Source organism: Tamandua tetradactyla, chromosome 13 (genome assembly GCF_023851605.1).
Source record: "Tamandua tetradactyla isolate mTamTet1 chromosome 13, mTamTet1.pri, whole genome shotgun sequence".
Lineage (NCBI taxonomy): Eukaryota > Metazoa > Chordata > Mammalia > Pilosa > Myrmecophagidae > Tamandua > Tamandua tetradactyla.
Genome location: NC_135339.1, coordinates 53,160,718 through 53,188,465, shown reverse-complemented (window position 1 = coordinate 53,188,465; position 27,748 = coordinate 53,160,718). Strand labels below are relative to the sequence as shown.

General features: G+C 35.5%; 2 protein-coding genes across 3 annotated transcripts in view; one reads left to right on the top strand and one right to left on the bottom strand.

The window, feature by feature from the left end:
• BTAF1 (B-TFIID TATA-box binding protein associated factor 1) overlaps nucleotides 1-11,248 on the top strand; it is a 145,727-nt gene extending 134,479 nt beyond the window's left edge. For both annotated transcript variants that reach the window (XM_077125429.1, XM_077125430.1), the window contains one exon: nucleotides 344-11,248. In XM_077125429.1, the coding sequence (XP_076981544.1) occupies nucleotides 344-487 (144 nt within the window). In that variant the 3' untranslated portion in view covers nucleotides 488-11,248. The remainder of the gene's footprint in view (nucleotides 1-343) is intronic.
• The window catches only part of CPEB3 (cytoplasmic polyadenylation element binding protein 3), a 304,384-nt gene that overhangs the window by 2,512 nt on the left and 274,124 nt on the right, over nucleotides 1-27,748 (bottom strand). The window lies entirely within an intron of this gene.

Below are 27,748 nucleotides of genomic sequence, written 5' to 3'. Positions count from 1 at the left end.
TCCTTTCTCTTAGGAATATATGCTGATGTCTACTACTTACTCTCAAATGACTTAGATGTTTTCTAATACATGTATATGCTAATGCAAGAGAATGACAATGCAAATGTGACTAAATTAATGAGTTCTTTGTAACATTCTTATAATTTTTCCCAAATAAAAGCTAAAAATTGTAAGTAAAGTTAATAAAGCTGTGGGAAAATAGAATGGAGATCATGAACTTCCCCATCATTTGAAGGGTTCAACTCTGAAAAAGTGCATTAGAGAAAAGTGTGATATTTTAAGGGAAAATATAATTTCTGAAGCTAATAATCTTTAATTTTTTCTTTCAATCATTTTCCTTAAGGGCGGTAAAGCAGAAAAAGCTGACACATCTACTTCTGGAAAAGCAAGTATGAAATCAATCCTTGAAAACCTGAGTGATCTTTGGGATCAAGAGCAATATGATTCAGAGTACAGCCTGGAAAATTTTATGCTTTCTCTCAAGTAACTATCAAATATTGTAGACGCAATTGCTGCTAGTTTAGTTACATTTCTGCTGATATTCAGCAAATTTCAAAGTTTATGGCAAACTTTTAGCTCAATGTGTAAATAGATCTGAAGAGAATTCAGCATAATGCTGGTACTTGTTTCACTGGAGGGAGCAAGTTATTCTCAAATATTTGCACTGTATTAAATTAAATGTTAATGTGAAATAGTTTAAATTTTACATGCTGAATAGCTGCAGAGCAGAAGAACCAAACCAGGTTTACATGTGCTACCAAGAGGTGTTCTTACTGGGAAAGAGCCTTCTGTCTTTACATAGTCACTTTGTACAGGATGATATCCATGAGTACTTTAGTGTTCGTGTACATTTTTTTCTTTCAAATGGAACTTTTTATAATTGATTAAAAATTAGGCTTTCTTTGTATAAAAGCCTTAATGAGCCATAATTTTAAGAATAATGACTGATTGGTCAGTCTTGCAACATGAAAGAATCTTAGACAATGAATTGAACCAGGCCCTTGGTGGGAACCTTTATATATTTAATGCATAGAGTTTTTCAAATCTTTAACATCATTTTGTCAACTTTTAAAATATATCACCTGTTCTAAATACAGGAAATGGTCTATTTAAGGATACCATAACATCCTTTTAGGAGGGTGTTTTTAATTTATCTAATGGCTAGAATATAGCCAAATTAAAAGAACATATGTACTCAATAGGTTTCAATCATACACACACACACACAAACACACGTATATAATATATTTTTTGTAACTATGAACATATACAGTTTTCCAGAAGTAGATTTTACACTGTTTAGAATTCTAAAACCTATGTTGAAAAACTGTTTATTGTAGTGATGCATGACTAAAGCATAAAAGGGAGAAATAATTCCTTTATATACAAAAAACATACATAAATATACATATCTATATGCAGAGACATACCTATCCTGCTTCCAAACGGTGCCTAATATTGGCACTAAAATCATGTAGTTGTATGGGCAGCAATAATAATTGGGCATGGAACCAATTAACTAGTGTTAGAGAAGTGAGCTCAATCGTGAGAGTGGGTACATGTAATTAGATATGCATGCCTGCGTGTGTGTGTGTGTATATATATATATATATATAATTCTATTAATTTCCCACTCATAAATTAATACATGCCTGTGTGTACACATCTGTATGGGATATATTTGTATATATATGTAGACATAATGAGCATCCTCAAGGTTTGTGGCTGGCCATATGCATAGGCATCAGTTTAAAAACCACCAGACCTCAGTTGTAAAATAACAGGTGTTTTGTCTAAAATCATTAAAGTTATACTGTTCTACAGCATTTAGACATGGACATTTCAGTAGCTTTGACAACCATACTGTAACATTAAACCTAGCATTCCATAAGAGAATAAAAAAATAAGATTGGAACTGTAAAATATATGCAATTGTGTGTTATTTTTAGGAAATAATCACTAGAAAAAGCAAAAGATTAAAATTATTTTTTCAGATATAAAGGTTCTAAAAAAGCATTTAATTACTAAGATAAAAAGTGTTCTCTCTTAATTGTTCAGATATATATTTAAATTTTAAAAGACCAAAAGAAAAGTCTTAACTTTATGTAAGCTATCCTTTGTACAGAGCACTGGGGAGTTAGGCCAGTGTACTTTGAGTTTAATTTTTAATTAACCATTTATATGCTATTTTCATTAAGTAGCTGACATTTTCTGATTAGTAATTAGCAATGTACTTTGTTTTCCCATGATCTTGAATACAAAGTAGACTTTAGATTGGGGAGGATTGAGGGGGGACTGCTGATTTTCAGACATGCAATTAGTAGTTTTCTAGTGACCAAAGAGACAGTAGCCCTGTCCTTTCTGGCTGCTAAATCTTTCTGTTTATTTTTTCTTTAGGAAAATTCTCTTAAATTTGGGGTGCTAGGTTGCTGATTTTCCCCACCTATTGTCATTTGTATTCCACTTATGACCAGATGGCAGGAGTTCAGTATCTATAGTAGATATATAAAATAGCTATAAGAATGTGTAGGGAGCAGAAGAAACCACACCATAAAGGGCTAAAGTACTTTCCACTTTTTAGGGTCAAACAAAGAGATGGAAGTCAGATATTAATCTGAAAGAGAGAGTGAGAGAGAGAGAGAGAGAGAGTGTGTGTGTGTTTTAGTAAAGTATTTCTAGAAGGATAGACAAGAAAATGGTAATGGTGGTTACCTATGAGAGGAAAGGGGGAATCAGGGTAAAAGGAATACTTAACGTGAGTAAACTTTTAAAAAAATACATAACTTTTTGAATTGTGAAAAATAAAATCATGTCACAGCTTTAACATAAACAGGTAAGAACTAAGTATTCTCAATTCTGGACCCATTTAGGGTCACAATTGTACAGCCTAAGAAAATGGTACATGTCCAAAATTGAACTGAGTAATGATATTAAAGATATGTTGTTAATATTATGAATGTGACCATACAGTAAAAATGATTATAGTTTAAAGATTATCAGAGCCATCAATACTGTCTACTGTAGAGAATCTTAAGTTTTTAGCACTAAAGAAATATTACATTTAGGTTTCTGGATGTAATTTTTGTTTTCTGTACATTTAAATGTACATATCCACATATACTAATCTAAAAAATATTTTAGTCTTTCTTTTTTTTTCACATGGGCAGGCACTGGGAATCGAACCCTGGTCCTCTGGCATCGCAGGCAAGCATTCCTGCCTGCTGAGCCACCATGGCCCGCTCCAATATTTTAGTCTTTCAATAAGAGTTTGTTATATTTGATGATACTGGGTGAAAATCTTTGATACTGAGACTAATAGGGACCAAATGAACTAAGCCTTTTCCTTCTGGATGCTTTACACAAGCTTATTCACAAGTAAATATTCAAGTAAAGCTGTTTGATAATGTGGCCACTTAGAAGCAAAAGTGGGGAAACTACAAGAAAGTAATGTAAATCATAGTAAGGTAATGAGAATCACACATCTGCCCCAAATATGTAATCCCCAATTGCGGTCTTTCCTAGAAATACATGCTAACATGAGTGGACGCTAGAGTTTCATCAATTGCTGGAAGGTCTGTTGGCAAGTGCAGGTATGCTCAATGTGTAGATCAATGAAACAAAAATTTCAGTTGAGCTATTCAATAGAAAATGTTTGCTATGTGCACATGGCACTGGCAGCCACCAGTCTCTGAGATAAAAATGACCTGCCACAAGAAAGGATCTATAAGAGTCTCTGACAAAATTTACTCAAACCACTTGAACAATATACAGACTGAGATCCTCATGCTCATGTAGGGACAAGAGACAGGGTTTCAGCCTATAGGAGAACATGGAGATATAATTTAACCCCTTAATAAAGCCTCAAAGAGCTTATACATTAAGAGAGGCTATAAAAACAATCTATGAGTCCAGAAACACATTTATGAAAAAATCAGAATCCCAAGCCTGCTTTACAGGTAAGTTTAAAGTCTGGGTTTATACTAAGTGTATATTATCAGAACAACAAGACAAGAAAACAAAATCAACTCTGGACCGCCAGCAGAATCTGTGAGGATATAAAACCATCCTATAGGGGCAGCTTCAGATAGGGTCCTATTGGAAGCAGAAGTGGATATTTTTTGCTATGTTTAAACTCACAAACACACTCTCACAGGTACACAATTTACAGAAAGAAATGAACCAGAGTTAAAATCCCAAATAGGAAAATTGGGCTTTTAAGAACTACAAATAGAATAATCTGAAAGAATATAAAATATGTTTAAAATATTAGATATTAAAAATAATAATAATAATTAGATATAAAGGACTTCTAGTCAACCAAGATGATGTTGTAAGATACTCCATAGATAGTATGAATGGTGCCATTCCTGTACAGATACTTTGAACAACCTGCAGAAACCAGCAGAGTGATCTTCCTCAATACACCAGATAAAAGGTTGCAGTAACTGGACGAGTTGGAAATCAAGAAAATGCGGCTTTAAAAATAGTAGGAGAAACTTACTGTGCAAGTACTGGCCCTCCCAAAACCCTACCTCCGCACAGCATGGAACCAATATGCACGCCAATTGTGGGTCCCCGGCCCTGTTCCAAGGGGAGCACAGTAACCACTATACACACACTGGAGTACTTGTATGTCAGTGCCAGTCTAGTGCATGGCAGCCTGAAAGACTAAAGCAGGAAATTCTCCTGAGGCTTACCTTCTCAGAACTTTCCTACAGGCAAAGCAGAGTTTATAGATGCTAAAGTAGAATAAGAAACAATTAAGTCAAAGGAGCCTGGGACAAAAGGTTACCTGTTTTAAGTCATGCAGTAGAGCACCTGGAAGAGAAAGTCTATTTCTTAGGGAGTAAGGGGGTTATTCAAATTCCTATAAACAGAATTCCTATGGTCTTGAGAAAGTACAAGCCCAGGACAAGACAGATCAGAAACGACTGCAAGGACCCTGACCTTCACATTTGCCTCCAGCTGATCTCAATAGGAGTGCTAAACTAAAGGAGAGTAGAGTCAATTTACAAAGATTGTGCAAGGTGTTTTTGATCCAGTTTCTTCTGGTTACCTCCTGGCACTAAAGGAAATCTCCATCATATCACTAGTTGGATACAAACTTATGGAACAGGCAGTTCAGAGACTGAATCTCAGAATTAATACTTAAAAATATTAAAATGCAGTGTGTAACAAAATGTTACAAGACAGACAAACAGGAAATGATGGCCCATCCAAGGGAACAGCATAGAAATCACAAACATCAATGAAGAAGGCAGACTTTGAACCTACTGAAGATCATCAGTATGCTCAGGAGATAAACACAGAGAGCTAAAGAATACCAGGAAAATAAGGAATTAATGATTTAAGAGCCTTGATAAAAAGCGAAATTTTAAAAAATGAACAGAAATACTGGAATTGAAGAGCACAATAGCTGAAATTTAAAATGCCGTAGGGGTTTCAACATCAGATTGGAGTTGGCAGAAGAATGAATCAGTGATCTCAAGGACAAGACAATTGAAAATATTCAGATTGAGGATAAGAAAAAAGAATTTTACAAACAGAGCCTAAGAGATCTGTGGGACACATACAGGTATGCAAATACAAGCACTATGGGAGTCCCAAAAAAGAAGGGGGCAGAGGGCCTACTCAAATAATGGTAAAAAAAAAACTTGCCAAAATTTAATGAAAGACATGAATACATACATTTGAGAAGACCAATGAATGCCAAACAATACACTCAAAGAAAATTGTGTCCAGACACATAGTAGTGAAATTGTAAAATGCCAAGGACATGGAGATAGTTCTGAAAGCTACAAAAGGACAGCAATATATATAACAGCAAGGGGGTTGCAGTGAGATCAAGTGCTAATTTCTCATTAGAGACCACTGAGGTGAGAAGACAGTGGGACTTCTAATGCTAGTACTGTTGTATCTTTTGATATGTAATTCCACTTTTTACTTCTTACCCATTCTAAAATGAAAATACATATAAAATAATGCTAAATCTATTGTTTTAAATATACAATGTATAAAAATACAATTTGTAACAAGTATCAAAAAATGGAGTGACAGATATAAGAACAGTGTATATGTATCTGTTGCAATTAACTTGGTATAAATCAAACGTAATTGTTATGTAATTAGAATAATTTAAGTCCCATGGTAACTACAAAGAATATATATGAAAAATATTTACAGAAATAAGTGAGAAGGGATTCAATATGATATAAAACAAAAAAAGTCAAATATATATGAAGAATTAAGGGGCAAACAATGTATAAGACATAGAAAGATTAAACAGCAAATGGCAGAAGAAACTCCTGCATTTTTAGTGGTTAATTTTAATGAATATATTTTAAACTCTCCAGGCAAAAGTCAGATATTGGAAAGATAAATTTATAAGTGAAAAGTTAATTAGAACAACTATATGCTGTTTACAAGATATACCCCGTAAATAGTAAGTCACAAGTAGGTTGAAATTGAAGGGATAGGGAAAAAAATGTCTCATGCAAATAGCAACCAAAAGAGAACTGAAAGCTATACTACTATTAGATAAAAAAGACTTTAAAAGGAAAATTCTTACACGGTACAAAGAACATCACTATTTATTGATAACAGAGAACTGGAAAATTCACAAGCATGGAAATAAACAGTGCACTCTTAAACAACCAGTAGGTCAAAGAAGAAATCATGAAAAAAAATCAGGAAATACCTTGAGGAAAATGAAAATATAATAGTATCACAAAACTTATGTGATACAGCAAAGGAAGAGATAAATATAGCTTTAAATGCTTATGTTTTAAATAAAACAATCTCAAATTAAAGACCTAGTTTCACAGCTGGAAGATCTAGAAAAGAAGAATAAACTAAAGCCAAAATAAGAAGAAAAGAAATAAAGATTAGAACAGAAGTAAATGAAATGGATAATTTTTTTTAATTAACAAAACCAAAAGTTGTTTCTATGAAAACATCAATAAAATCAACAAACCTTTAAGCTAGACTGACAACAACAACAAAAAAAGAGGAAACAAATAACTAAAATCAGAAATGAAAGGTGGTGGACCATGCTACTGACTGTAAAGACATAAAAAAGATAAGAGAATGCTATGAACAAAAGTACACCAACAAATTAGATTGGCTAGATGAAATTAGCAAGTTCCTAGAAGCACACAAACTGATTCATGAAGAAATCATCTCAATAGACCACTAAAAAGTAAGTTGAAACAATAATCAAAACCCATCTAACAAAGGAAAAGCCTAGGACCAAATGGCTTTATTGGTGAAGTTTACCAAATTTATCAACAAGAATTAACACCAATCCTGCTCAGAATCTTCTCAAAAATTAAGAGTAAGGAACACTCCCTAACTCATTCTATTGGTCCGACATCATCCTAATACCAAAGCCAGATAAAGATACCCCAAGAAAGGAAAATTATAGGCCAAAATCCTTTATAAATATAGATGTAAAATCCCTCAACAAAATACTAGAAACTGAATCCAATTCACATTTAAAAAATTGTAGATCATTATCAAGTGAGATTTATCCCAGGTATGCAATATAAAAAAATCAATTCATATATCACACTAACACAATGAAGAAAAACAACCACATGATCAACTCTGTTGATGAACGAAGCCCTTTGAAAACATATAAAACACTAGGAATAAAACATATAGAACACTAGGAATAAAAGGAAGTTTCCTCAATATGATACAGGGCATATCTTGTTAAAAACATATAGAACACTAGGAATAAAAGGAAATTTCCTCAATATGATACAGGGCATATATGAAAATATATGAAAATCCACAGCTATCATCATACTAAATAATGAAAGACTGAGAGACTTAGTCTTGTTTATAATCTTAGAGGAAGATGTAAGATGCCCAATGTCACCACTGTTATTCAGCATTATACTAGCCATAAAAATTAGGCAAGAAAGAGATTAAAAGGAATCCAAATTGGAAAGGAAGAAGTAAAACCTTCCTTATTTGCAGATAACATGAACTTTATATATAAAATCTTGAAAAGTCAACAACAAAGCTACTAGAACTAATATGTGAATTCAGCAAAGTGGTGACTCTAAGAGTAACATGCAAAAAATAGTACTGCTTCTATATTCTAGTGGGAACAGTTTAAAGAGGAAATCAGTGAAAAAGCTCCATTTACAATAGCTACTAGAAGAAAAAATATCTTGGAATAAATTTAACCAAGTTGTATAGGACTTATTCATGAAAAACTATAAACATTTCTAGAAGAAATGAATGAAGTCCCAAATAAATGGAAGCATGTTGTATTTATAGATTAGAAAACTAAATATTGTTAAAATGTCAGTGCTACCTAGAGCAATTTACATATTTAAGTTTAATAAAAATTATAACAGCTTTCTTTGCAGAAATGGAAAAGCCAATCATCACCTTTATATGGAAAGTTCAGGGCCCCATATAACCAAAGCCATCTTTAAAAAACAGAACAGATTTGGAAGACTCACACTTCGTGATTTTAAAGCATACCACAAATCTACAGTAGTCGAACATTGTGTGATCCTGGCACACAGCCATATAACCCAACTGTATCAAATTGAGAATTCAGTAATAAATCCTCACAACTATGGCCCATCGATTTTTGACAAGGGTGCTACATCCATTCAATGGGGGAAAGAATAATTCTTCAACAAATTGTGCTGGAAAAACTAGATACCTATATTCAAAAGAGTGAAGGCAGAAACCTACTGCAGACCACATAAAAAGTCAACTCAAGGAGGTGCAAGAGTAATTCAGTGGTAGAATTCTTGCCAACCAAGCGGGAGACCCGGGTTTAATTCCCAGTCCATGCACTTCCTAAAACAAAACAAATTTAACAAATGGTGCTGCAATAATGGGATACTCATGTGGAAAAATAACAAAATGTGACCCCACCATACAGCATACAAAAAAAACAACTCAAAATGGATCAAAAGCTAAATACATGAATCAGAATTATAAAACTCCTAGGAATAAACACAGGGAAGCATCTTAGAGAAGTTGTGTAACGCAGTAATTTCTGAGAGGAGGAAAAAAAGTCGGTAACTCAGACTTCATCAAAATGTAAAAACTTATATGTTTCAAAGGACTACCTCATGAAAGTAAAAAGATAATCTACAGGATGGGAGAAAATAAAAGTCTACTTGAGGGCAGTGCAATGGTGGCTCAGTGGCAGAATTCTCACCTGCCATGCCAGAGACCCAGGTTTGATCCCAAGAGCCTACCCATGCCAAAAAAAAACTAAAAAATATCTCCAAGAGATATTCAAATCATCAAAAAGCATGTCGTTAGTCATTATGGAAATGCCAGCTGAAGCAACAAGATGCCATTTCACACCCATTAGAATGGCTACTATCAAAAAATGTAAAATTACAAGTGTTGGAGTAGATGTGGAGAAATGGAATACTCATCCATACTTGTTGTCACATGGTTCAGCCACTTTGGAAGACATTTTGGCAGTTCCTCAGAAAGTTACATATAGAATTATCGTATGACCCAGCAATACCCCAAATAATTGAAAGCAGGGACTCAAGCATATATTTGCACATCAGTGTTCATACTGACACTATTTACAATTGCCAAAAGATGGAAGCAACCCAAGTGTACATCAAACAATGAATGGATAAGCAAAATGAGGGGCATGTTTGTGTGCACAGACACACACAATGGAATAAATTCTGCTGTAGAGAGGAATCAAGTTCTGATGTATGAAACAACATGGATGAATTTTTAAGACATGTTGAGTGAAACAAGGCAGACAAAAAGGACAAACTTTGCTTGATCTCACTGTCATGAAATAATCAGAATAAGCAAATTCAGAGTCAGGAACTAGAATACAGTTTACCAGGGATTGGGGTTTGGTAGAAAATGAATTAATGCTCAATTGTTAGAGCTTCTGTTTAGGTAGATTGAAGAGTTTTAGTAATAGATGGGGTGGCACAACATTGTGAATATACTTAACATAGTACTGAATTATATACTTGAATCCATGTGGTTAAAAGATGAAATTTTGGTGTGTGTGTGTGTGTGTGTATATATATATATGTTAATAGAAAAAAATGTTTTAATAAGCATAGGACCATACAACACAAACAGTAAACCACTAATGGAGTACAGTTAATAATATAAATATAATATTAGTATATCAATTGTAATAAACCTATCACACTAACACAAAGTGTTAACAGAGAAAACCATGTTAAGCGGATAGGATATAAATACAGGAACTCTATATTTTTTGCTGGTTTTTCTGTAACCCTATAACTTTTGTATTCAAAAAGTAGATATATAAATAAAGAAATGAAATTCTATAAAAGATTAGCCAGATTGTAAACATAGTTACTGGATGAAAATCTTAATGATTATTGATGTAGATTAGATACAATTGAAATGAGAATTTGTGAACTGGAAGATGATTGTAAAAATCTTGAAGAATAAGATAGAGAGAGACTGATAGAAAATAGGAAACAACATTCAGAAGTCATGGAAGTTAGAATGAGAGAATATAAAGTATACTTAACTGGATGTCCAGAAGGAATGGCAGATCACAGAGAAGACTAAAAAGTAACCTTGAGGTTACATACTTTTTGCACACCCCTGCATCTAATTCATCAGCACCTTATATACCATCTCACAGTCCAAAATATATTCAAATCTGGCCACCTTTCTCCATATTCACTGCTAACAGCATACTTCACACCACCATCTTAGCCCTCCAAGACTGCTGTGTTCTTTCTGGTCTCCTTGCTCACCACATCCTTCCTCTCACACTCAAACCAAATCAAAACTCCTTGCCAAGATCTAGAAGCCTTATAAGTTCTGGCCTCTGCCCCTCTCACTTTATTGTGATACCCCACCATATTTACCCAATCAAGTCAATCTACCCTCCTTTTTATACTTGAATATAAACCAAATTTGTTTCCACCTTGGTTTTTGGTTCTTGTACAGTTAGGTGAGTGCAGGGAGAGTTAGGTAAGAAAGAAAAAGCAAATTTGGGAGAATGAAGAGTAGGAAATCAAGAACTGATTTCTGGCGATGTTAAGTTTGAGATGCCTACTACATATCAAAGTAGAGGTTTTTAGCAGTCAGGTGGATATAGAAATCTTGATCTCAAGGCAAAAGTCAAGACTGGAAATAGAAATTCAGAAGATAGTATTTATTCATTGAAAAACTGATTAACTAAAAAAGATTGAGGATGTATCTCAAAACAACTGTGAGTAAAAAAAAAAAAGCCATAAAACACAGTTTGATAAAGTGTGCTGAATACATGCAATGGACTATTATTCAATCATAAAAAGTGAAAGTTTGATACGTTACATGGATGAACCTTGAAAACATAAAAAGTGAAATACGCCAGAAGCAAAAGAATAAATACTATACAATTAATTCCACTTGTATCACATATACAGAATAAGAAAACTGATGCAAAGTAGATTAGAATTTACCAAAGTCTGTGGGAAGGGAAAAGAGGGAGTTATTGCTGAACGGATTACAGAACTTCTGTTATGAGGGATGAAAAACTTTTGGTAATAGATAATATTGATGGTAGCACAACACTGTAAATGTGAGTAATGCCACTAAATTGTACATTTAAGTGGTTAAAATGACATATTTGAGATTATATATGTTACTACAATAAAATGGTATATATTTATTTTAAAAACCCATGATTACATAGTTTGAATCCATTTCGGTAAAGATCAAAATCAGGGGAAAAAAACCTTATAAGGATATAAAAATGCAATCATACATACATATGGTTTAACAATTTTTTTTCCCATCTTATCTATATGAATAAACTCCAAACATAATGGTATGAATAAAACATTTCATGAGCCTGGTTCACAAGAATCAGAGAGGACCATATGGGGTCTCAGATATTGGTAGTGTTCTATATTTAAACTGTGAGGGGTTGACACATGATTGTTATTTATTTCCTATTTATTTTTAAGATTGTTACTTTGAATGCGTGTCTTACATATTTTTATATTTTTTAAGATTGTTACTTTGAATGCGTGTCTTACATATTTTTATATTTACTTTCACATTTAAAAAATTTAAAAGTGACAGGGTGGGCCACGGTGGCTCAGCAGGCAGTGTTCTCACCTGCCATGCTGGAGACCTGAGTTCAATTCCCAGTGCCTGCCCATGCAAAAAAAAAAAAAAAGAAAGTGACAGTCATATGCACAATTAATGAGTATTTCCTACTTTGTGCAAACATAATGCTAAAAGCTCAAAACCTGTGACATAGGAGCTGTTTGCACAGCTGTGCAAACAGCTGGTGTAGTTATTTCAAGAAAAGAGAAGAGTTTCAGAGAAAAGATGGTAGAAATAAAGAGGGGTATCTCATAATGATGAGAGATTCAGGTAACCTGGAAGATAAAACAGTATTAATTTGATGAACACCTCAAAAATACATAAAGCAAAAGTGGACAAAACTACTAGAAACAGAAGCTCACAATCATAATGGGAAATTTTAACACACATCTCTCGTATGTATATGCAACAGAATAGAAAAGTTTTAATCAGATACTTAAGTATACTCTGGTTGATGGTATATACATACATACTAGAAAAATTAGAAAAAAATAGAATTAGAAAAATTAGAAGAAAAAAGCAAAAAAGCTCTGTACTTACAGACAACATATTTTCTATGTAGAATATCTTAGAATTTATTTTTTTTAGTTTTTATTTATTTATTTTGATGGGCAGGCACCAGGAACCGAACCCTGGTCTCCGGCATCACAGGCAAGAATTCTGCTACTGAGCCATGGTTGCACTGCACAGAATTTATTTTTTAAAAAGGCTACTAGAATAAATGAGTTTAGCAGGGTCAAGGATACAATATCAATATACAAACCAACTATTTCTATAAACAACTTGAAATTGAATTTTTTTAAAGTACTATATATAACAGAATTTTTAAATGCTTATGTATCAGTTTTACTAAATGCACAAAGCCTGTAAACTGTGAACTAGAAAACACTTATGAAAGAAACCAAAAAGAACTCTAAAAAACTGACATAAGCCATGTTCATAGACTGAAAAACTGGATATTAACAAGATTTCATTTGTCCGCAAACTGATCTCATTAAACATTCAAAGCAATTCTAATAAAAATCTCAGAAGAACTTTTCATAGACACTGACAAGTTGATTTAAAAACTTTTATGAAAGGCAAAGGAAGGGTAATAAGTATGAAAAGGAACAAGTTGGAGGACTTATGCTACCAGATATTAACATTTATTATAGATTCATATCTGATGCTCAAGAAGTCCTTGTGAAGTAGGACTGTGGGAAGGTAGTAGAGTAGGGAGTACCAGTATTCAGTTCTTCCACCAGAACAACTATTAAATGGGCAGGAATTGTTTCAAATAATTAATTTGACACTCCTGGGGCCAGCAGAACATTGTATGCAGCATCCAAGCTAGAGTGAGAAGAAGAGGTTGGTAAATTACGGTAAAGGCCAGTAATTTGCTCTCTCCGCATGATCTTTTGATCCCAGGGCACTTGGAACTGGTCTGCACCCCCTTCTTGGGTTCCTGGTCCTGTTCGGTTGGGAAATTCCTCTCTAGCATGCCTTCCCAGAATTTACATTCCAGGTGAAAGTAGCTTAGGACAACAAAAAGCATGGACTGTCTGGGGCAAAGGCCTTCCTTCTTTAAATACCCAGGAGGGTTAGGTCTGTTCCTTGGAAATAGAGGGTACATTAACTCCTGTAAAAACCAGGGTACTCCAAAACAACTAACAAGCACTAGACAAAACACAAATCCAGAAAAGACAGGGAAGACTGCATACTGCATGAGCCTAGGGCAGACCTTCCTGATAGAAGCACTTATAGTGAGACTCAAGAAAATCTGTCTTATCACCAGCTGCTTATAAAATCAAGAAACATTTCTCAAGGAGTAACTCCCAGAGTTAACAATTTTAAATATTAAAATGTGGAGTGTGCACCGAGAGAGTACAAGACAGGAAATGATGGCCCTATCCAAAGAAAAAGGATAAAAAGTCCAGAAAACATCAGTGAAGATCAGAATGGGGACATATTAAACAAAATATTTACATAAATGATCTTAAAAATGCTCAAGGAGATGAAAGAAAATACAGAGAACTAAAGAATATCAGGACAACAATGAATAAGTGCTATGAGAATCTTAGTAAATAGTTAGAAAATTTAAAAAGGAACCAAATAGATCTACAGGAATTGAAGACTACAATATCTGAATTGAAAAACTCCCAGGAGGGTTTCAAGAGCAGATTGGAGCTGGTAGAAGAAAGAATCAGTGAACCTGAAGACAAGAGAATTGAAATGAGTGAGGCTAAAGAACAAAAAGAAAAGAGGATTATAAAATGTGAAAAAAGTGTAAAACACCTCTCGGACCTATTAAGCATTCAAACAAATACACAGTTTATAGGAGTCCCAGAAGGAAAACAGAGAAATGGGGCAGAAGAAATATTCAAAGAAATAATGAAAGAGAACTTCCCAAACTAAATAAAAGATGTGATTATGTGCACCCAAGAAGCCCAGAGAACACCAAACAGGATAAACATGAAGTACACCTCATCATGTTTTGATCATACTATCCAAATTCAAAGGGCAAGGAGAGAGATCAGAAAGGTGTGCACAAAGGAGTCCCAATTATACTGAGTGCCAATTTCTCATCAGAAACCATGGTGGTAAGGAGGCAGTGGATTGAAGTAACTAAAGTGCTGAAAGAAAGAACTCCCAATCACAAATTTTATATCTAGTGAGCCTTACTTTAAAAAATGAGGGAAAGCAATAATTTCACTTGCAGAGCTGGGCTTAGAGAGAGTGAGGCCACATCTGAGTAACAAAAGAGGTCCTGCAGAAGTAACTCTTAGGCATACCTATAGGTAGACTAAACTCCACCACATACATAAGCTTCACAAGAGCAAGCCTCAAGAGTGAGGGCTTGGCCTAATGATTTGGATGACCCTAATGTTTGGCACAGTATCTGGGGTTTCCCTGGTGATAAAGTTTAATAGTTCCATATTTTTTCTCCCATCCCTGAAGGGACTTTGCCAATGCTTTATCATTATCTGCTTAATATACTCTGGGATGTATCCAGGCATTACATTCAGCTATACAGGATTAAAGGCTCTCATTCTTATTCTGGGCTCCCTGTGTTTAGATTGTTTAAATGATCTATCCAGACAGATTGAGTGAGATTATGTGACATCCAGGGGTGAAAGTCTGACTGGTGGCATGGGGCATGATTTTCAGGGATGAGTCTGGCTCTGGCACCATGTAATGGACAAGGCCATCCTGAACAAAAGGGTGGAAAAAAAAGTGTAACAAATGAGGTATCAGTGGCTGGGAGAGTTCAAATAGAGTCAAGAGGATGGCACACTTATGCCAGCTACAGTTAGTTTGACATTGCTACCTATCATAACTTACCAATTCTAACCAAAACCATTCCAGCGAATCCTAAAAAAGAGCTACAGCAATATATAAGATCCTACTAAGGCTCCATGCACTAGGGTAACTTTACAGAAACCTACAACCTCAAGATGAGTCCCTGGACCAGATAAGTCCAGGGCCCAGCCTCTCCAGAACATCAGCTAGTTCCATCTCACTAATCTATATTATTTTTTTAAATTTATTAAACATAACCATGTACAAACACAAACATTCTTACCATATGATCATTCCATTCAGTTGTATATTCATCATTCTGATCATTTCTTAGAAGATTTGCATCAATACAGAAAAAGAAATAAAAAGAAAACAAAAAAATTCATACATACCATACCCCTTACCCCTCCATTTCATTGATCACTAGCATTTCAAACTACATTTACTTTAACATTTGTTCCCCCATTCATTTATTTTTAATCCATATGTTTTACTCATCTGTTGATCAGATAGATAAAAGGAGCATCAGACACAAGGTTTTCACAATCACACAGTCACACTGCGAAACCTGTATCATTATACAATCATCTTCAAGAAACATGGCTCCTATAGTCTGATTGAATGCCATAAGTGCTTGGAATCTCAGGAAGGACATGAGATTTTGTTGGTTTGTCCAGAGTGATGCCCTGATGAATCCCAGAGTGATTCAATCAGTGAGTGGAAAAGTATTTGCAAAGCCCCCTTCGGGGAATGGTGAGAACAGGGAGAAATTCAACTTCCCTAAGTTGAATTCTTGATATTCTCACAAGCAGCGTGGACAACCAAAGCTATAGGCTGAGCCCCCAGTCTTGGGGTTTGTTCATATGGAACTTAACCCCACAAGGGATAGGTCAAGTCTACTTAAAATCTAGGCCTAAGAGTCACCCCCAAGAGAGCCTCTTTTGTTGCTCAGATGTGGCCTCTCTATCCAGGCAACACAACGAGCAGTCTCACCACCCATCCCCTCTCTGCGTGAGACATGACTCCCAGGGGTGTGGACCTTCCTGGCAACGTGGGACAGAGATCCTGGAATGAGCTGAGACTCAGCATCAAGGGACTGAGAAAAACCCTAGAATGAGCTGAGAATTAACATCAAGAGATTGAGAGAACCTTCTCAACCAAAAGGGGTAAGAGTGAAATGAGACTGTCAATGGCTGAGAGATTCCAAACAGAGTCGAGAGGTTGTCCTGGAGGTTATTCTTACGCATTAAGTAGATATCACCTTGTTCAAGATGTAGTGGAGAGGCTGGAGGGAACTGCCTGAAAATGTAGAGCTGTGTTCCAGTAGCCATGTTTCTTGATGGCGATTGAACAATGATATAGCTTTCACAATGTGACTGTGTGATTGTGAAAACCTTGTGTCTGATGCTCCTTTTATCTACCATATCAACAGATGAGTAGAACATATGGAATAAAAAGAAATAAAAAGGGGAACAAATGTTAAAATAAATTTAGTTTGAAATGCTAGTGATAAATAAAAGCAAGGGGTAAGAGGTATGGTATGTATAATTTTTTTTTCTATTTTCGTTTTATTTCTTTTTCTGTTGTCTTTTTCTTTCTTTTTCTAAATCGGTGCAAATGTTCTAAGAAATGATGAATATGCAACTATGTGATGATATTAAGAATTACTGATTATATATGTAAAATGGAATGATATGTTAATGTTTTTGTTTGTTGTTAATTTTTTAAATTAATAAATAAAATAAAATAAAAAGAAACATGGCTACTGGAACACAGCTCTACATTTTCAGCAGTTCCCCCCAGCCTCTCCGTTACACCTTAACTAAAAAAGGTGATATCTATTTAATGCGTAAGAATAACCACCAGGATAACCTCTTGACTCTGTTTGGAATCTCTCAGCCAATGATACTTTATTTTGTCTCATTTCATTTTCCCCACTTTTGGTTGAGAAGGTTTTCTCAATCCCTTGGTGTTGAGTCCCAGCTCATTCTAGGATTCTGTCCCATGTTGCCAGGAAGGTTCACACCCCTGGGAGTCATGTCCCACATAGCTCAGGGGAGGGCAGTGAGTTTGCTTGTCGTGTTGGCTGAGAGACAGAGGCCACATCTGAGCAACACAAGAGGTTCTCTTGGGGGTGACTCTTAGGCCTAATTTTAAGTAGGCTTAGCCTATCCTTTGCGGGGATAAATTTCATATGAACAACCCCCAAGATTGGGGGCTCAGCCTATTGCTTTTGTTGTCTGTAATGCTTGTGAGAATATCAAGAATTCTCCACTTGGGGAAGTTGAATTTACCCCTTTCTCACCATTCTCCCAAGGGGACTTTGCAAATACTTTTTTATTCACTGTTCTAATCACTCTGGGATTTATTGGGGCATTGGGCATCATTCTGGACAAACTCACAAAATCTCATGCCCTAGTCAAGTTTCCATGTACTATGGTGTTCAATTAAGCTGTCCACATAAGCTATATTAGGAAATGCACTAGTCAAAATATAAATTTTGTACCAAATAAACATTTTTTGCTTTAGTCTCACGCATAAGTTAAAGTTTTAAAATATTAATTACCATCTATTTTCAGCATCCTGCAGTATTGACATTCCTTTGTTCTTATGCAAAAACATTTTTTAATTTGTACATTTAGTCACTATCATTATACACTCTAGGCATTCCTAGATTATACCATCTCAGTCTTTATCGTCTTTCCTTCTGATTTCATTTGTGCCCCCAGGCCTCCTCTATCATTCTCACATTCAGCTTCAATCAGTGTTCTAACATTATTGTATTACAGTTAGGTAGCATTGTGCTATCCATTTCTGAATTTTTACAGTAAGTCCTGTTGCACAATCTGTGTCCCTTCAGCTCCAATTACCCATTGGATAATTGGAGATAAACCATCTGTCTCCTGATGGTTTCTGTTAACAACTGAAATTCTTCAAGTTCATTAACTAATGTCACTTCATATCAGTGAGACCATTCAATATTTGTCTTTTTGTTTCTGGCTAATCTCACTCAGCATAATGTCCTTAAGGTCCATCCATGTTGTTACAAGCTTCATAACTTTATTCTGTCTTACAGCTGCATAATATTCCATCGTATGTATATACCACAGTTTACTTAGCCACTCATTTGCTAATGGACATTTTCGCTGTTTCCATCTCTTGGCAATTGTAAATAATGCTGCTATACACATTGGTATGCAAATGTCTCTTTCTGTCTTTGCCCTCATATCCTCTGAGTAGATACCTAGCAATGGTATTGCTGGGTCATATGGCAATTCTATACTTAGCTTCCTGAGGAACCGCCAAACTGCCTTCTACAGCAGTTTTACCATTTGACATTCCCACCAACAGTGGATAAGTGTACCTCTTTCTCCACATCCTCTCCAGCACTTGTTGTTTTGTTTTATTGTTAATGGCCATTCTGGTGGGTGTGAGATGATATCTCTTTGTGGTTTTGATTTGCATTTCCCTAATAGCCAGGGAAGTTGAGCATCTTTTCATGTGCCTTTTGGCCATTTGTATTTCCTCTTCTGAGAAGTGTCTGTTCATGTCTTTTGTCCATTTTGTAATTGACTGCCCCATATTATTGCCAGCCCCTTCCAACATGAAAAGTTAGAATGGCTATAGCCCAAATACCCCTAAAAACTGGGAGAAAGATCAAAGGTGATGATGGAGTTACACAGAGAAAGTAGAGTTTAACAAATGAGTAGACTGCTGAATCATTTTATGGATATTTGCTTTAGTCTCCAGTATCTTAGAGCAGCTAGAAATAAAAACCTAAAATTGTGGAATCGTAACCCATACCAAACTCTGAAATCTGTTCTACAACTAACTGTGGTGCTATGCTTTGAAATTTATAGTTCTGTATGTATGTTATTTTTTGGGGAAAAAAAAGTCGATTGTGATGATAAAAAAATATTTATTCCTTCAAGCCTCCAATGTTTGGGAGCAGCTAGAAAGAAAAAAATCTGAAACGATGGAATGGTAGCCCATGACAACCTCTGGGATTTGTCCTATAACTACTTGTTTGAAGAATGCTTTGAAAACTATTGCTTTTTTCTCTTTGATTTATATATATGTTATATTACACAATAAAGTTTAAAAAGGTAAAAATAGATAAACGTTTTTTTTTGATGAGGGAGAGATTAATACATTCCCAGATGAACAAAAGGTGAGGGACTTATCTTACAAGCAAAGCTAAAGGGAACTCCTCAGACTGAAAGGGAAAGTACACTGAACAGTAGTTCAAGGTAGCATAAAGAAATAAGACCTGGAGTTAAGGTAACCATTTGGGTAATTATAAATCCCAATACCGTTGTATTATATTGTTTAGTATGTAACTCCATTTCTTGCTATAAGGGCTAAAATGCAAATTATAAAAAATGTTAATTCTATTGTTTTAATCAAAATATACAAAGGTATAAGTGGTAACAAGTACCAAAAAAAGGTGGAGGAATAGGAACACACAGTATATGCTAGTGAAATCAAGTTGGCATCAAACCAAATATGATTGTTACATATTTACCATGTTAAATTTTACCTCCATGAAACACAAAGAAAATACGTGGAAAAAAAATCCAGATAGAAATGAGAAGGCATTCAATGTGAAACACCTCAGGGATGCAAGTTCAGTGGTAGAATTCTCACCTGCCATGAGGGAGACCCAGGTTCAATTCCCAGCCCATGCACTTCCCAAGAAACAAACAAGCAAAACAAAGAAAGAAAAAAAACAAATGAAAAACTCAACAAATGGAGCTGCAATAACAACATACTCACATGGAAAAAGAATGAAATGTGACCCATGCCACATAGCAAATAAAAAAAAGATACACCTCAAAAAACAACAAAAAATAGAAGGTATTAACAGAAGGATTGAGGGTCAAAACAGGTATAAGACTTTAAAAGGCTTTATAGCAAAATGATAAAGAAAGTTATGCATTATCAGTAATGACTTTAAATGTAAATGCATTAAACTCTCCAGTCAAAAGGTAGAGATTTGAAAGATGGATAAAAAAAAGTATGACCCAACTATAAGCCATCAGCAGCAGATTCACCTTAAATTCAAAGATAGAAGTAGGATGAAGGTAATGGAAAAAATATATATCATGTAAGTAGAACCATAAGAGAGCTTGGATAGCCATATTAATATCAGATAAAAAAACCTTCAAGAATAAAACAGAATGGACAAAGGGTAATTATATACTGATAAAGGCGTCACTTCAATAAGAAGATGTAACAATTACATATAGAAAAATGCACAGAAACACCTAAAAGCAGAGCTCCAAAATGTGTGAAGCAGATACTAACAGATGTGAAGGAAGAAATTGGTGGTTCTATATTAAGAGGAGGAGACTTTAATGTACCATTTTCAATAATGGATAGAACATCTAGAAAGAAGATCAGGAAGTAAATACAAGACTTGAACAATACTCTAAATCAACTAGACTTAACAAACATATAGAACACTTCATCCAAGAAAAACATAATACATATTCTTGACTGCACATGGATCATTCTCCAGGATAGACCATATATTAGGTCACAAAACAAGTTTCATTAAATACAAAAAAACTGAAATCATACAATGTGTTTTCTCCAATAATAACAGCACGAAGCTAGAAATCAATATCGGGGAAATGAAAAATTCATAAATATGTGTTAAACAATGTACTCTTTTTTTTGGGTTTGCAATTTTTTTTTTATTAATTAAAGAAAAAAAAGAAATTAACACAACATTTAGAAATCATTCCATTCTACATATGCAATCAGTAATTCTTAACATCATCACATAGATGCATGATCATCATTTCTTAGTACATTTGCATCGATTTAGGAAAAGAACTAGCAAAACAACAGAAAAAGATATGGAATGTTAATATAGAGAAAAAAATAAAAATAATAATAATAGTAAAAAAAAAGAAAAAAAAGAAAAACAAAAAAACACACAGATGGAAAAAAAAAACAAAACCTATAGCTCAGATGCAGCTTCATTCAGTGTTTTTAACATGATTACTTTACAATTAGTTATTATTGTGCTGTCCATTTTTGAGTTTTTGTATCTAGTGCTGTTGCACAGTCTGTATCCCTTCAGCTCCAATTACCCATTATCTTACCCTGTTTCTAACTCCTGCTGGACTCTGTTACCAATGACATATTCCAAGTTTATTCTCGAATGTCGGTTCACATCAGTGGGACCATACAGTATTTGTCCTTAAGTTTGTGGCTAGACTCACTCAGCATAATGTTCTCTAGGTCCATCCATGTTATTACATGCTTCATAAGTTTATCCTGTCTTGAAGCTGCATAATATTCCATCGTGTGTATATACCACAGTTTGTTTAGCCACTCGTCTGCTGATGGACATTTTGGCTGTTTCCATCTCTTTGCAATTGTAAATAACGCTGCTATAAACATTGGTGTGCAAATGTCCGTTTGTGTCTTTGCCCTTAAGTCCTTTGAGTAGATACCTAGCAATGGTATTGCTGGGTCATATGGCAATTCTATATTCAGCTATTTGAGGAACGCCAAACTGCCTTCCACAGTGGTTGCACCATTTGACATTCCCACCAACAGTGGATAAGTGTGCCTCTTTCTCCGCATCCTCTCCAGGAATTAAGGTCTAGGAAAAGTAGTTGAGGATATAATGGGGGAAAACTTCCCAATGCTCGTAAAGGTCATGAATATACAACCCAAAGAAATCCAAAGAACTCCAAAGAGGATATATCCAAACAGGCCTTCCCCAAGGCACATTATAATCAGTCTGTCAAATGTTGAAGAGAAGCAAACAATCCTGAAAGCAGGAAGAGAAAAACAATCTACTACATTCAAGGAAATCAAATATGACTGAATTCTCACCTGGAGGAGTGATAGATTCAAGTGGTATGATAGATTCAAGATCCTGGAAGAAAAAGACTTCCAGCCAAGAACTCTGTACCAACCAAACTATCCTTTAAAACTGAGGAAAAGATTAAAGCTTTCACAAGCAAAGAAGTCCTGAAAGAATTTGTTTACAAGAGACCGGCCCTACAAGAAATACTAAAAGGAGTTCTGTTGATGGGGGTAAAAAAAAAAAAAAAAAAGGGAGAGGGAGGTCTGTAGGAGGGCACAGAATTGAAGAGTACCAGTAAGGGTAATTTAAAGAATACAAAGAGAAAGAGGAAAAAGAATATGTAGATCTGACAAATAAAAATGATAAATGGTAGAATCAAGAAACACCTTTTCTGTAATAACTTTGAATGTTAATGGGTTAAACTTACCAATTAAGAGATACAGATTGGCAGAATGGATTAAGAAACATAATCCAGCTATATGTTGCTTATAAGAGACTCATCTTAGACACAAGTGTACAAACAGATTGAAAGTGAAAGCATGGGAAAAGATCTTCCATGCAAGGTGTAACCAAAAGAAAGCAAGACTAGCTATACTAATATCAGACAAAATAGACTTTAAATGTAAAGACATCATATGAGACAAAGAAGGACACTATGTACTAATTAAAGGATCAATTACCAAGAAGATGTAACAATAATAAATGTTTATGCTCCCAATCAAGGAGCTTCAAAGTACATAAGACAGACATTGGCAAAACTGATGGGAGCAAGAGATGTTTCAATAATAATAGTAGGAGACATCAATATATCAATGTCCTCTATAGATAGAACAGCCAGACAGAAGATTAACAAAGAAATAGAGAAGTTAGTAGTGAAGCCAAGATGGCGGCTTAGTGAGGTATGGGATTTAGTTCGCCCTCCAGAGCAGCTACTAAATAACCAGGAACAGTACAAAGCAACTGCTGGGGCCACATCAGTGACTGGACACACAGCATACCTTATTCTGGACCAGCTGTGAGCCCCCCCCCAGAACTGTGAATTCCCCAAGCTGCAGTGACTCTTAACCTGCCACCCCCCATCCCCCTACCTCCCCCCCACACCAGGCTGCTTCCCAGAGGGGAAAGGAAAGGGACTTTACCAGCACCAGGGGCTGAGTGCAACTAAGCTTCAGGTGTGGAATTAATTCACAAATTCTGACTACTAAAAATAGGCCCCCAGCTCAGGTGAGCCTGGTCAAAGCAGAGGTTGCTGATTTTTGCCCCAGTGCCGAGGGGGTAGGGCCAACAGAAAAACAAACAAAAGAAACATGCTTTTTTGGATCTGATAGCACATAATACTTGAAAGGGTCTGGGCCCTGAAGGAAAGGAAGGGGCACATAGGATCTGAAGGTACACAAAGAAACATACCAACTTATGCTCTTGATTGGCAAACCTGAGGAATGGGGGTCCTGTTCTGAGAAGGATTTTTCTCTTTCTTTTTTTGTGGCTGTGTTTCTACGAAGGCTTAACTGCCTTTCAGTACAGCGGCAGGACTTCTCAGGCTCCAACTACCCCAGGCATAGTCAGAAACAAGCTCATTTGAGGGCTTGTCTGGAGCCTGTGCCCACCCCAGGGGAGGGGTGAGGACCAGCTCAGGTGGAATTCCTCCCTCAAGAAATTCAAACACCAGGGCTTGGTAATTTGAAGCCATTAAAACCAGCCTAAAAACTCTCATCTGTTTCCACCATGCCTCCAGCAGGGAGAGTCTGCCAAAGTTAAAGGTACTGCATCATCTTATGCTGGTGGGACCTGCAGGCAGACAAGCGCCACATACTGGGCAGGATAAGAAAACCACAGTGCTGAGAGACTTCACAGGAAAGTCTTTCAACCTGTTGGGTCTCACTCTCACGGAAAACTGACGCAGGTGAATCTTTCCTCCTGACAGGAGGCCAGTTTGGTCTGGGAAAATCTGGCTGGAGTCTATAATACCTAAGTAGACCCTCCTAATGGTGGGGGGGAAAAGGCACCATACAAGCATGGCAAGAAACAAGAAAACAAGAACTGAAAAATTCTGCTCTGTTAAACAAAACCTAAGCTACAGGTACAGATAAAGCTGAACTGAATGTCAAAGAACAGATAGATAACAAATTCATCCAGCAAGAAAATCCTAGGTAGAAGAAGTGAAAACAATCTCCAGATAAACTAATTAAGGTAATTAAATGCCTAGATGCCAGCAAAAATAACGAATCCCACTAGGAAAATTGAAGATATGGCCCAAACAAAAGAACAAATCAACAATTCAAATGAGATATAGGAGTTGAAACAATTCAGGATGAGCAATTTTTCCATGTTCAGACATGGAAAACCTCATCAAAAACCAAATCAATGAATTGAGGGAGGATATAAAGAAGGCAAGGAATGAACAAAAAGAAGAAATCTAAAGTCTGAAAAAACAAATCACAGAACTTATGGGATTGAAAGGCACAGTAGAAGAGATGAAAAAGACAATGGAAACCTACAGTGTCAGATTTCAAGAGGCAGAAGATAGGATTAGTGAACTGGAGGACAGAACATCTGAAATCCAACAAGAAAAAGAAAATATAGGGAAAAGAATGGAGAAATATGAGCAGGGACTCAGGGAATTGAATGACAATATGAAGTGCAGGAATATACGTATTTGGGTGTTCCATAAGAAGAAGAGAAGGAAAAAGGAGGAGAAAAACTAATGGAGGAAATTATCACTGAAAATTTCCCAACTCTTATGAAAGACTTGAAATTACAGATCCAAGAAGTGCAGCATACCCCAGAGAGAATAGATCCAAATAGACATACTCAAAGACACTTACTAATCAGAATGTCAGATGTCAAAGAGAGAGTAACTTGAAAGCAACAAGAGAAAAGCAACCCATCACATAAAAGGGAAACCCAATAAGACTATGCATAGATTTCTCAGCAGAAAGCATGGAGGTGAGAAGACAGTGGGATGATATATTTAAATTACTCAAAGAGAAAAACTGCCAATTAAGAATTTTATATCTGACAAAATTGTCCTTCAAAAATTAGGGAGAATTTTAAACATTTTTAGTCAAAAAATCACTGAGAGAATTTGTGACCAACAGACCAGCTCTGCAAGAAATAGTAAAGGGAGCACTAGAGGCAGAAGCAAAAAGACAGGAGAGAGGGGTGTGGAGAAGAGTGTAGAAATGAAGACTATCAGTAAAGGTAAAAAGAAGAAAAATTAGATGTGACATATAAAATTCAAAAGGCAAAACGGTAGAAGAAAGTACTACCCATACAATAATAACACTAAATGTTAATGGATTAAACTCCGCAGTCAAAAGATACAGACTGGCAGAATGGATTAAAAAAACAGGACCCATCTATATGCTGTCTATAGGAAACACATCTTATACGCAAGGATAAATATAGGTTGAAAGTAAATGGTTGGGAAAAGATATTTCATGCAAAAAACGAGCAGGAGTAGCTATACTAATATCCAACAAATTAGACTGTAAATGTAAAACAGTTACAAGAGACAAAGAAGGACATTATGTATTAGTAAAAGGAACAATTCAACAAGAAGACATAACAATCATAAATATTTATGCACCAAGCCAGAATGCGCCAAAATACATGAGGCAAACACTGAAAAGAGATACAGACACATCTACCGTAATAGTTGCAGACTTCAATTCCACACTCTCATCAATGGACAGAACATCTAGACGGAGGATCAATAAAGAAACAGAGAATTTGACTAATACAATAAATGAGCTAGACTTAACAGACATTTATAGAACATTACACCCCACAACAGCAGGATACACCTTGTTCTCAAATGCTCACAGTTCATTCTCAAGGATAGACCATATGCTGCGTTACAAAGCAAGTCTCAATAAATTTTAAAAGATTGAAATCTTAGAAAACACTTTCTCAGATCATAAAGGAATGAAGCTGGAAATTAATAATAGGCAGAGTGCCAGAAATTCACAAATATGTGTAGGCTCAACAACACACACTTAAACAACCTGTGGGTTAAGGAAGAAATTACAAGAAAAATCAGTAAATATCTTGAGGCAATACAAATGACAAGACAATGTATCAAAACTTATGGGATGCAGCAAAGGCAGTGCTAAGAGGGAAATTTATTGCCCTAAATGCTGATATCAAAAAAGAGCAAAAATCGAGGAATTAACTGTCCACTTGGAAGAACTAGAGAAAGAACAGCAAACTAACCCCAAAGGAAGCAAAAGGAAAGAAATAATGAAGATTAGTGCAGAAATAAATGAAATTGAGAACATGAAAACAATTGCGAAAATCAACAAAATCAGAAGTTGGTTCGATGGGAAAATCAATGATTGATGGAACCTTAGCAAGACTGAAGAAAAGAAGAAGAGAGAGGATGCAAATAAATAAGATCTGAAATGGAAGAGGAGAAATAACCATGGACCCCACAAAATAAAGGAAGTAATGAGAGGATACTATGAACAACTTTATGCTAATAAATACAACAATGCAGATGAAATGAACAACTTTCTAGAAAGGCCAGAACAACCAACATTGACTCAAGAAGAAATAGACGATCTCAACAAACCAATCACAAGTAAAGAAACTGAATCACTCATTAAGAAGCCCCCCCCCAAAGAAAAGTCCAGGACCACCAGATGGATTCACATGTGAATTCTATCAAACATTCAAGAAAGAATTGATACCAATCCTGCTCAAACTCTTCAAAAAAATTGAAGAGGAGGGAAAGCTACCTAATTCATTCTATAAAGCCAACATCACCCTCATTCTAAAGCCAAAGATATTACAAAAAAAGAAAACTACAGACCAATCTCTCTAATGAATATAGACGCAAAATTCCTCAACAAAATTCTAGCAAATCGAATCTAGCAACATATTAAAAGAATTATACACCATGACCAATTAGGATTCATCTCAGGTATGCACAGATGGTTTAACGTAAGAAAATCAATCAATGTAATACACCATATCAGCAAATCAAAGCTGAAAAACCACATGATCATCTCGATTGATGCAGAAAAGGCATTTGACAAAATTCAACATCCTTTCCTGTTGAAAACACTTCAAAGGATAGGAATACAAGGGAACTTCCTCAAAATGATAACGGGACTTAATGAAAAACCCACAGCTAACATCACCCTCAATGGGGAAAAACTGAAAACTTCCCCCCTAAGATCAGAAACAAGACAAGGATGTCCACTACCACCACTGTTATTGAACACTGTGTTGGAAGTTCTAGCCTGAGCAATTAGACAAGAAAAAGAAATACAAGGCATCAAAATTGGAAGAAGTAAAATTCTCTTTGCCGATGATATGATACTATATGTTGAAAACCCCAAAAAACCCACAGCAAAAACTACTAGAGCTGATAAATGAGTACAGCAAAGTGGCAAGTTACAAGATCAACACTCAAATATCTGTACTGATTCTATACACTAGTAATGAACAATCTGAGGGGGGAAATCAGGAAAAAAACTCCATTTACAATTGCAACCAAAAGAATAAAATATTTAGGAATAAATTTAACTA